The sequence below is a fragment of the Saccopteryx leptura genome, chromosome 3 (genome assembly GCF_036850995.1).
Source record: "Saccopteryx leptura isolate mSacLep1 chromosome 3, mSacLep1_pri_phased_curated, whole genome shotgun sequence".
NCBI classification, from domain to species: Eukaryota; Metazoa; Chordata; class Mammalia; order Chiroptera; family Emballonuridae; genus Saccopteryx; species Saccopteryx leptura.
Window position 1 is genome coordinate 302,447,152 of NC_089505.1, and position 12,315 is coordinate 302,459,466.

The 12,315-nt window shown below is 42.9% G+C and overlaps 1 protein-coding gene and 1 pseudogene across 1 annotated transcript in view; both read left to right on the forward strand.

Moving 5' to 3' along the window:
* Positions 1-5,886: 5,886 nt before the first annotated feature.
* The window catches only part of UBE2W (ubiquitin conjugating enzyme E2 W), a 58,883-nt gene continuing 52,454 nt past the window's right edge, over positions 5,887-12,315 (forward strand). Inside the window, 1 exon segment of the mRNA XM_066378868.1 lies at positions 5,887-5,988. Coding sequence (XP_066234965.1) covers positions 5,887-5,988 — 102 coding nt within the window.
* On the forward strand, positions 8,457-8,537 carry LOC136401849 (U4 spliceosomal RNA; annotated as a pseudogene).

Genomic DNA, 12,315 nt, shown 5'->3' on the forward strand with positions numbered 1-12,315 from the left:
GAACATGAGCCTTGGGTTCCTAGCTTGGTGCCTTTTCCAACACCCAATAAGCTGTTGGCTGCGGAACTACCTCAATTTCTCTGATGAGGTCAGCCAATAGGAGACCAAGAACAAAGCACTCCACGGAGTCACAGATTCAAGCAAGGACTCATCAACACTGCCTCTTCATGCTCCCACAAGCATATTCCCATAGGACTGCTCCTAACTCTCTAGTCTAATGAATTCCTAAAATTCAAGCATTTGTAAATCACATTCTCAGTACTGCAGCATTTACCCAGAGGATCCCTTTGTGGGTCCTTCAAAAGGAAAAACCTCGGGCACATGCACAGCTTGTGTCTGTCCTACCATTTTTTTTCTTCTTTCAGGGAGGTAGAGGGGTGAGATAAGAATGACTTCCTTGAACTTGATGGTCATTTGTAGTTGCTGTGGAATTTTTTTCTTTTATTAAATGAGAGGAGGGGAGGCAGAGACAGATGTGCCCGACCAGGATCCACCCAGCAAGCCCACTAGGGGGCGATGTTTTGCCCATCTGGGGCCCTTGCTCCGTTGCAATGGGAGCCATTTTTTAGCTTCTAAGGCAGAGGCCATGGAGCCATCCTCAGTGCCTGGGGGCAGTCAAGCCATGGCTGCAGGAGATGAAGAGAGAGATAGATTGAGAGAGAAAAGCAAGAGGGGAATGGTGGAGAAGCAGATGGGTGCTTCTCCTGTGTGCCCTGGCTGGGAATCAAACCCGAAATTGAACTGAGAGGGCCACACCCAGGGCCTGATGCTCTACCACTGAGCCAACTGGCCAGGGCCTGCTGTGGAAATTTAAAAAATGAATATCATGATCAACTCTAAAAAAATAGTTATTCCTTTATATTATCTAATATCCATTTTAACTTTAAATTCTCCAGTTATCTCATAAATATTTTTTACATTGGTGTGTTGGAATCAGGATCCAAACAAGGTTAACATTTGTTTAATATGTCTTCTAAGTATCTTTTATTGCAACTTATGCTATTAAAAAGATTCTTTAAGGGTATGGGAAACTTTAAATTTACTGTTGCTGAACTGTTTACAAAGTGATTGAACCAATACCACACCTATAGAGTTTATGAGAGTTCTACTTCCTCTTCCACTTTTGGGATTGTCAGGCATTTTACCTTTTGTTTATCTGATGATAAGCTGTATTCTGTAAAGAACTTTCAGTAGTCTTCAAACCTTGTATAATAAAGCGTTTTACATATAAAAATTTCATGCTCCCTGTCCCAGTGGAGCTCAAGCTCTACCTGGATCAGGCGTCCCTGATTCGACTTCCCTGTGCAGTGGGACACTCCTGCTTATCAGCAGGGCTGGCAGCCTCTTTGAGACTACTCTTGATGTGGCTATGTGGATTCTATTGATCAGTGCCGACACTAACTGCTACCAGAGGAAAAACATGAGACCGACACACAAAGTTAGTTGCAAGAATCACATAGGCAATTTATTACTCACAAATCCTTTTGGCGTGCCTGGGTACGTTGTAAGGGGGCCCTATTGGTGTGCTCCTCTTGGCTGTCCTTGGTCAGAGCAGTGTGGAGACAGTCCATGTTCATGTTGGGGTCTGGGCAACTACCTCAGCAGGGGGCCCTTCAGCTTTAGTACCTTTTCTGGTCAACACCTTCTAACAGGTGTCAATCTACAGAATTATAACCACAAACCACCTTTTGGGGAGTTCCTCGCAGGGAGCCCTTTTTATGTTAATCTACTGAAATGTTACATTAAGCAACTTTTAAGATGTTCCTAGGGAAGCTTCTTGGTTATGTTAACTTACAGAGTTATGTCATCAAGCCACTTCTTATCTATGTATAACTTCACACACATACTGGGCCCCCGCTTGAAACTCAGAGTCTATTTATCACATCTGCACACACTATATTAATTTCTATCCAGATGGCATAACTTTATTTAATTTCCTTAATTAATTTTAATTATATCTTACTTTTATATATTTTTCATATTTTTAAATATTTCTATATATTTAATTAGTATAACATCATATTACTACAACACTTCCTATAGATAATTATATGCCTCTACCCCATCTGAAAGTCACCATTTTAGGTCCTGAGTACATCAGGATCTTTTTATTATATATCAAACCTTTGAGTAGTACGAACGTTCATGTACGTCCTCATGCCTCCTCACCATCCAGTGTACAAAGGTACATGTGTAATGCAACATTAAATAAAGGCAAATGTATGTTCTTTTTGTTTCCATAAATTGGTTATCAAACAAACATGATTTTAAGTTAATAAAACTGTAACTGCGTCGGCCTGGCATCCAGAAGTCCCGGGTTCGATTCCTGGCCAGGGCACACAGGAGAAGCGCCCATCTGCTTCTCCACCCCTCCCCCTCTCCTTCCTCTCTGTCTCTCTCTTACCCTCCCGCAACGAGGCTCCATTGCAGCAAAGATGGCCTGGGCGCTGGGGATGGCTCCTTGGCCTCTGTCCCAGGCACTAGAATGGCTCTGGTCGCAACAGAGCGACGCCCCGGAGGGGCAGAGCATCGCCCTCTGGTGGACGTGCCAGGTGGATCCCGGTCGGGCGCATGCGGGAGTCTGTCTGACTGCCTCCCCGTTTCCAGCTTCAGAAAAATACAAAAACAAACAAACAAACAAAAAATAACCCCTGTAACTGGAACTAATTTCATTTTTTTTTTTTTCTGAAGCTGGAAACGGGGAGGCAGTCAGACTCCCGCATGCGCCCGACCGGGATCCACCCGGCACGCCCACCAGGGGGCGATGCTCTGCCCATCTGGGGCTTTGCTCTGTTGGGGCCAGAGCCACTCTAGCGCCTGAGGTGCTAGCCACAGAGGCCATGGAGCCATCCCCAGCGCCCCGGGCCATCTTTGTTCCAATGGAGCCTCGGCTGCGGGAGGGGAAGAGAGAGACAGAGAGGAAGGAGAGGGGGTGGGGGTGGAGAAGCAGATGGGAGCTTCTCCTGTGTGCCCTGGCCGGGAATCGAACCCGGGACTTCTGCACGCCAGGCCAACACTCTACCACTGAGCCAACCAGCCAGGGCCTAATTTCATTTTTTTTTTTTTTTTTTTTTAGAAAGACAGTGAGTCAGAGAGAGGGATAGACAGGGACAGACAGAAAGAAACGGAGAGAGATGAGAAGCATCAATCATTAGTTTTTCATTGTGCATTGCAACACCTTGGTTGTTCATTGATTGCTTTCTCATATGTGCCTTGACCGCGGGCCTTCAGCAGACAGAGTAACCCCTTGCTGGAGCCAACAACCTAGGGTTCAAGCTGGTGGGCTTTTTTTGCTCAAACCAGATGACCCCGTGCTCAAGCTGGCGACCTCGGGGTTTCGAACCTGGGTCCTCTGCATCCCAGTCCGACGCTCTATCCACTGTGCCACCGCCTGGTCAAGCTAATTTCATTTTTTGGAAAAAAAAAACTCACTCCCAGAGGTCAGAGAGCATGAAAAAAATTCACTACTCAAAGGGTAAGAATAAAAATTATGTGAACTAGTGTTGCCCCAATAAATTCAATATAAAGGGGAAAATAATAAAAAAAAAGAATGAAGAAGATAGTGAAGTAATTATATACTATTTAATATTTCCTAGGAAAGATATGACTGATACTTGACTCTTCCCTCCTAACACATTCCCTCCTTTTTTTTTTTTTTACTTTTATTAATTTTTAGAAAGGAGGGAGGGAGAGAAGAGAGAGAGAGAGAGAAGGGGGAGGGAGGAGCTGGAAGCATCAACTCCCATATGTGCCTTGACCAGGCAAGCCCAGGGTTTTGAACCGGCGACCTCAGCATTCCAGGTCGACGCTTTATCCACTGTGCCACCACAGGTCAGGCACATTCCCTCCTTTTTAACACATATAAAAACCAAGGGACCAGATGGTGATTTTGCTGTGAGGCATATCAAGATTCCAATAGCTCCTGTTCTTAGTATGTGTCACAACACGTTGTCAGCTCTGATGATGTCATAATGCTTTGTGAGGTCATCTGATGTCACATTTTAGGGAGAATTAAAACAGTGTGAATCTTAGAGGTAAAATGTGATCTTCTGGAGCAATTTCTGAGATCATAGGGATAAAAATCTTCAGAAGAAAATGAATCTGGAAAAGCTTTCCTCTTTCATTGGTATATATGGGTTTTACTCACAATTGAAATGTTGACAACACTTTGGGATAACACCTGAAGTGCTTCTGGGTTATTTTTGGTTGCCAAGAGTCTTTAAACAGCCTGACCAGGTGGTGGCGCAGTGGATAGAGCGTCGGACTGGGATGCGGAAGGACCCAGGTGCGAGACCCCAAGGTCACCAGCTTGAATGCGGGCTCATCTGGCTTGAGCAAAAAGCTCACCAGCTTGGACCCAAGGTCGCTGGCTCCAGCAAGGGGTTGCTCGATCTGCTGAAGGCCCGCGGTCAAGGCACATATGAGAAAGCAATCAATAAACAACTAAGAAGTCGCAATACGCAACGAAAAACTAATGATTGATGCTTCTCATCTCTCTCTCCGTTCCTGTCTGTCTGTCTCTGCCTATGTAAAAAAAAAAAAAGAGTCTCTAAACATTCCTAAGGACACAGTTATTTTTGCACACAAAGGGAAAATCAGCCCATTTCTGGTAATTAGGGTGGAAGTCTGAGAGCAAAAAATGAAGTATACCAATATAATAACTTCCTCTCTCTCGATGAATAATAGAGTGTTTATTTTTATACTATAGAAAAATTGGTGTAAAGATTTTTTTCATTTTGAACATTTTTCATGAGGAAATTTCTCAGAGAATATATCATAATTTATCCTAAGAGTGGAAAGGATGATATCCTACATTGTTCTTGTATTTAAATCTTAAAGAAATTTCTAAAATATTTCTACATTAATGATAAATTTTAAGCTTTTTATTCTGGTAAAGTAAAAGCCTTCAACTCTATGTATCAGCCACCTTAACTTTTTTTAGAGATGGAACAGGAGGTACAAGCCATTGGCTTCCATTTTCCTCATATAGACCAACTACATCTTCAGTTCTGGAATCGCTTTTTAAAACGTGGCTTCTGATAAATTTTGGCAGAACTGGTGCATTCCTAAAATAAATTCTGTATGCTCAGTTCTCCCTATTCAAATACACCCGTTGGTCAAATGAAACTGTTCCCCACAAAACAGGTTGATGTGAATTCTGGGTATGATAAAAGAAAGGTGACACTGACACATTAAAATAATAAATTCATGTCTAGGGTCAAATGTCTAATCAAATGTCAATGCTCTAACCGAAACTATTAATGATACAAGTGAAGTTTTAGACTGAGGTGCTGGGGTGAAGGGGTGGAAATCGCGCACAGACCCAGAAAAAAAACTTCATTTCCTTTTCCCTTCTGGGCAAGTTTCAGCTCTACAAAATCTACATTTGTCTTTCAAGTAAAGTGCTGTTCTGCTTTCAATGCTCAAACCGCTGCACAAGGAAACCTGTCTTTCTTCTCCAAATTAGGGACGTGAGAAGACTTCCAGTTTCGAAAAACAAAAAGCAGCCCCACGGAAAGTTTTGTCCCGCCCCAAGGGCGTGAAAGTGGGCAGACCGGTGAGGAAGACATCCAAAAGGGAAAATCTGTAAAACTTGTGGTTGGAAAAACAAAACAAATTAAAAAAAACCCCACGGGTCCCGACATCATCAGGTTCTCGGGGTGAGACGAAAAAAACCCCACAAAACCGGGTCAGACTGGAGCCGCATTCCCTGAGTGATCGAGTCAGCGGGTGGGCTCGAAGGGGACGTAGGACAGCTGGACGGGCTGGAGGAGACTGACAGCGCCGTTTACGCTCCCCATCCCGCCCCCTTCCGCGGTGCCCAAAGCGCCAGCCAATCCCTGTGCACCATTCCTTGGAATCGGAGGCCCCGCCCCCGCGCCCGGGATGCTGGTCCCCCGCGGCGTGACGTGAGCACGGCAGCTCCGCCCCCTGCGTCTCTGGCCCCGCCGGCCTTTGGGGGATGGTTCCATCATGGCGTCAATGCAGGTGAGAGGAGTTTGCAGCATCTGGGCGGGCGAGGGAGCCTCCGAGAGGATGCGAGCGCTTCGTCGGGGGCGGTGTCTGGGACTCTGGGGCACCGGGCGGGCTCGGGAGCGGCCCTGGCGGCCAGTGCTTTCCCAGTCTTCGGGCACTGGGGAGGAGTGAGAGGCGGCGAAAAGAAGGGCGGGGGGGGAGGCGGGCTCGGTCGGTGGAAGCGGACACCAGCCGGCCGGGAAGTTGGGGGATAAAGAAGGCGAAAGGGAGGAGAGGGCGAAGTTTGGCGTTGGGTCGGCGGTAGTCATTACGAAGTCGTCTCGCTCGCACAGTTGGCCGAAGCCGGCCTGCCCGCCCGCCCAGGGATGCCTTTTCCTCCGCGGTCCCTTGCGGGGCGGAAACAGCTGCTCCGGCCCTGGTCGCCGAGGCAGGGGCAGCCCCGCGAGGGGCTGCGAGTGGGGGAGCTGGGAAGGCGTTCCCGGGGAGGGCGGCTGGCTGCGAGGGCGCTCGGCGGCCTCTGCCCAGGCCTCCCACGCCCGGCCTCCCTCACCGCTCCGCCCGTCCGCTCTCCCTTGCCGCTTTAATCCTTTGCCTCTTGGGTACCTTCGTCTGTCAGCCTCCCCACTCTCGGCGAACAGCTTGCTCTCTCTCCCTCTCCCAGAGCTGCCCTTAGTTCGTCAGCATCACTGGCCGCCTCCTGTGCGCTGTCCCCGAGAGCCGAGTCACCAGCCCGCGGAGCCCTCCCGGGATAGCTCGGCTTCGATTTCCCCCGCTCCGGCGCCCCACCCTTGTGGTCGCGGTCGGGCCGGAGCCCTTTGCCCTTCCTCTTCCCCGGGTTTTCAGTGGAACCGAGGAGGTGTTTGTTAACCCGTGTCACAGCTACCTGATTTGGCAATGCGTGGTTTTCTGGCTTTCCAACTTAATATAACCGTTGTGTGTGTGTGTGTGTGTGTGTGTTTTAACGAATCCAAGGAGTTTGGGTTTTTTTCTGGCAAAGATGGCAACCACATTTACAGTTTTGTGGAGATTGACTCCGCGTTATCAGTGGCCCGCTTGTAATTTACCGATGAAGACTACCTGCGTCAAAGCACAGAGGAAGACAGGTGGAACTCTTTGGGGTGTCAGCTGAGTGCCTTTTAGAGTTTTAACGACTCCTGAAGAAAAGAAAGAGGTCACCTTTTTTCTTAGAAGGATTTTGTGCTTTTGTTTCTGGAATAATAAGTCTCCCTATCCCTCCTCTGGATTTTTCTTTTTTTCTTGTCCAGAACAGTAGTTTTCTTTGATCTCTTCTCCTTTATTCATCATTTTCCTCTTTTGTGCACATACTTGGTTCACATTTCCTTATGTGTTTTTGCATTATCCCTTTTCAACCTGTTTTTCATACAGTATTTTACCTTTGCTTCTCTCTCTAGACTTTTCTGCAGAATAGAAAAAAAATAATGTATTTATATATAACATTTGAAAAGATGTCGTAAAATGCTGCAGGGGAAAACCAAGAACAATTTCAGGAAACATTATACTTTACACTAATCTCCCCAGGGATGTTAGAGAAGTTCCGTCATTTGAGGCCTCAAAAGGAACTGGAACACTGGTTAAACAGTAGCTGGGCTATTTGACCAGTTTAAGATTATGTGTATTAACATTAAAAGTATTTGTTGTAAGATTAAAATCCACGGTATATGTGATTATATTTCTCAAGAGAATTGTTGGAGTAATGAATTAGTGATTAGATTTAAGCTTCAAGAGTCTGGAAAAAGGTTTGTTTTTAAGAGAAAAATGAATCACTATGGAACTTAATATTGATAACCATGAATTTTACATGGTGACTTAAGCAATGGAAAAAAATACTTGCCTGCATAATACTGCATTTTTCTGTATCTCATTTACTACCTTGGACTGTCTTACCACCCTTATTCTTTGTGTTTTCTGAGAGAAATGGAAAACTAATGTTCCCTATTTTAATTAAAACTAAACCTTTTTACTTGTATTTTTAAACATCTCATATAGATTGGTAATATCTTGACAAATATTTTAATACAGATAAATCAAGCTTTTTTCAAATATAACATGACCTTGTATGTGGTTATTCTGTGTCTTTGGTGAACATTTATTTTCTTGACCGTCTTGATAGTATAGCTATCAAAGCTTAACTTTTTTCAAAACAAATTTACACTTAAAATTGCAATCAACTTATAAAACTTTTTCATTCTGTCATCAGTTATTTTTTTTTTTTTTAAAGATTTTATTTATTCATTATAGAGAGGGGAGAGAGAGAGAGAGAGAGAGAAGAGGGGAGGAGCAGAAAGCATCAACTCCCATATGTGCCTTGATCAGGCAAGCCCAGGGTTTTGAACCGGCAACCTCAGCGTTTCCAGGTTGACACTTTATCCACTGTGCCACCACAGGTCAGGCATCAGTTATTTTTTGATGGCTCACTATGTGTCCGGTATTCATCATCCAGATGCTGGATAAAGTGTCAGAGCTTTGCGCAGTGGCAGTATTATAGCCAATGAGGTTTATCCAAGGAGTGATTATTCCTAATAAAAAAAAATAGTCTAGTTGGGGGAGATAGATATGAACAAAATCTTTAAGTTAATTGCGTGTTATGTTAGACGGCGTTATTGTGGAGAAAAAGTGTGGAAGGAGGTTAGGAAATGTATATTTTGGGGGTTTCGTCAGAGTGCTTAGGAAAAAGTGTGGCAGATACGAATGCTGCTCTGAGCAAGTCTTACCTAAAAACTTGACAGATTTCTTTATTTTGCCCATCAGGATATTACTGCTGCTGAAAAGATTACTTAAGCAGTAAGAGGAACTGCATTTTCAAAACATGCATATTATACAAATGGAACACAGGATTTGTTTACTTGAATTGATAAGAATGGTCTTTAGGATCAGTAACTAATAGTAGACTTTGAATTTCTCCTTAGAGAGAAAGTATTCTAAAGTTTGAGGTATTGTAAATATTTTAAGTGTTGAGGTTGTAACTGCTTTAGTGTATTCTTTCAGTGCCTTCCAACCTTTTTTTTTTTTTTCAGGTCGTGGCGCATAGAGAACATACTTTTTGAATTGCATGCTAAGATGGGTGAGGTTGTTGGAGGTCGAAAGCACCTAGCTAGGCAGTTCTGTGACACGTTTGGATGAGGATCAGTATTCTGGTACACCTGCATTGCTAGGGAAGCTCTGCTCTGTAATACTGCTAGAGTTCTTTAATGGAAAGTTCAAGATTGTGGCTTTCAGACTCACATACAGCCTTTTAGACATTGTTTCCCAGTTTTTTCTTTTTGGAACAAAATCACAAATGACCAAGATTACGTTTAGAGTATGTTTTAAGAAACTATTCTTAGGGAATGGTGGTCTCCTAACAGTACTTAAAATTGTTTAGCAGTTAAACATTTACATTTGATTTTGATAATTCTATAAATCTTAAATGAAACTTCTTTGTTAGGAAATTTTTAGATTTAGCATTTTAGGGACTTTGATTTATTTGGTACAAACTTTCCCCAAGCTACAAAATTACTATTAAAGAGAATTTTATGTGACCCTAAACATCCTAAAAGTATAGCAGTATGGGTTATTCTGTTTTCAGCTACACCATAAAATTGTATTTTGTATGTTATGTTCCATTTTATTTTTGTATTTAAATTTTTTTCTTTTCCTATTGCTCATTTCATTGACAAATATGTATTATGAAACAATTTTTTTTTTTTTTGTATTTTTCTGAAGCTAGAAACCGGGAGAGACAGTCAGACAGACTCCCGCATGCGCCTGACCGGGATCCACCCGGCACGCCCACCAGGGGGCGATGCTCTGCCCTTCCCGGGCGTAGCTCTGCCGCGACCAGAGCCACTCTAGCGCCTGGGACAGAGGCCAAGGAGCCATCCCCAGCTCCCGGGCCATCTTTCCTCCAATGGAGCCTTGGCTGCGGGAGGGGAAGAGAGAGACAGAGAGGAAGGAGAGGGGGAGGGGTGGAGAAGCAAATGGGCGCTTCTCCTGTGTGCCCTGGCCAGGAATCGAACCCGGGACTTCTACATGCCAGGCTGACGCTCTACCACTGAGCCAACCGGCCAGGGCTTATTATGAAACAATTTAACTAACTTGGCTTCCTGGATATATTTTCTGATTTTAGAATATAGCTGTTTCATTCAGACTTCTTTTATGTTGGCAGGTTTTAAGTATACTTGGTATCCTTTTCTAATTTGACCATTTAGATTTATTTCTTAACTTAAGTTGTGAAATTCCTTTACATTATATCTGAGATCTTAGAAAGTGATAATTGATATTTGTAAACTCTAAAAACTGGTATAATTGAGAAAAACTGTCGATTGAATTCTGCTTGTAGATTTTCTGTGTTTTCTTCCTCTTACCTGGTTAAATCTTAAGACTATTCTTGATTTGGCTAGATGGAAGGAGACTGAGATTTAGCAACGAAAGATAGATTACAAATGTGTACTTATTTTGAGGTGACTTAGAAATAAATTATTTTGGATTATTTACAACTGCATTGCCCTTTACTCAAGTAATTGGCTGTCGTGATTGGGAGAGATAGGATATGGGCTCTTGCCAGCATTACTGTTATTGTACTCATGTTGCTTTGACAGAGTCCGTATGACTATTTGTTGATTTTATTATGAAAGGTTACAGCATAATTAAAAGTTAGAAAATTGATTGTCATCTTAGATACTGAGGCTTACTGAGTGCTGGGAACTTGGGGAATATTGCTAGAATTATAATATTTGAGAAGTTTGGCTGAGTATTCTGGGAATAGGGCTGTTCAGGAGCTGTTGGAGCAAGTGCCCAGGGAAAGGGGAAAGAGCATATAATAGAATTGAAGGTGTTCTCTGTGAATGATAAACATCAGTAGATAGATGTAGCCGCATATAGGTGAACAAAAGCATAAAGCTATCATCTTCGCTCAACGCAGTCATTGTGTTACTTTTTTTTATGAAAGACTTTATTAGATGCCTTTTATATTTTTCCCAAAGTGTTTGTTTGGGTCTTTTGTTTAACTCTCCCATTCCTCTGGGCCATAGAATCCATGAGAATAATACATGCTTTCTCCTTGTCCCTTAGTTGTACCCATAGTGACTATGGTAAATAAATGACCATAACTTGACACTTCGAAGCATTCCTAAATAGCAAATTCTGCATCGGTTTAATTCTATTTTAGAGAAGTCTATTAAGCAATTCTATAATGGTAGGGTTGAGAACCTATAAAGGCATAATTTAAAGTTTATATTTCTGTATATGCATATCCTACCCAAAGTTGGAGTATTTTCTTGATTTATGTGTTTGTCATAACTTTTTTTTTTCCAGCATATTTTCATATTCTTTCTCTCTGGATTCTTATTCCAAACTTGTAAAATAGGAAGTCAAGAGAATCTCATTTCATTGTAATAGAAACAGAGTGACTTTTGGTACATAATCACCTGTTTGAAAAGTGACTTGTCCAAAACAACATAGCAACTGATTAATGAAGCTGTGATTATGAACCAAGCTCTGAAATCTACTGATGCTGTGAAATTGTAGATAATGAGCATATTAATAAATTTGGCATTGTAGAGAAATCATTGGGATAGTTATTTAACTTTTCAGTCAAGAATTAAGCATTTACTACAATATAGCTTTATAGCTAAGAAAATGAGAGAAAAATATTCCTTATACTGTATATTATAAAGTTATTTTATGCATCAAGTTTTAAAAGAGGTTCATTATGCATATACCTGTGAAATTATAGTGGCAAATCTTTATTGTTCAGAGATAATCTTTATTATCGAGCAGAGCTTTTAAAGTAGGGGTGATTTGGCATCTTTCTGAAAATAGACTCTACATAGTATTTCTAAATTGAGCATTTGTGCATGACCTGTGGTGACTCAGTGGATAGAGCGCTAACCTAGAATGCTTAGGTCACTGATTCAAAACTGGGTTTGCCCAGTCAAGGCACATATGACAAGCAACCAATGAATAGCTAGAGTGAAACTACTACTTCTTGCCCCCTCTCCCTTCTCCCTCTGTAAAATCAATAAATAAAATCTTAAAGCCCGAGCAGGTGGTGGTGCAGTGGATAGAGCATTGGCCTGGGATGCTGAGGACCCAGGTTTGAAACTCCGAGGTCCTTGGCTTGAGTAAAGACATCACTGGCTCAGCTAGAGACACCCCCTATCCTTCCCCTATCTTCCCCCATTCTCCCTCCCTCCCTCCATTTCTCCCTCCTCCCGTCAAGGCACATATGAGAAAGCCATCAATGAACAACTAAGATCCACAACTAAGAGTTGATGCTTCTTACCTCTTTCCCTTCCTGTCTGTCTGTACCTCCCTCCCCTCACCTCTTTCTGGCTTAAA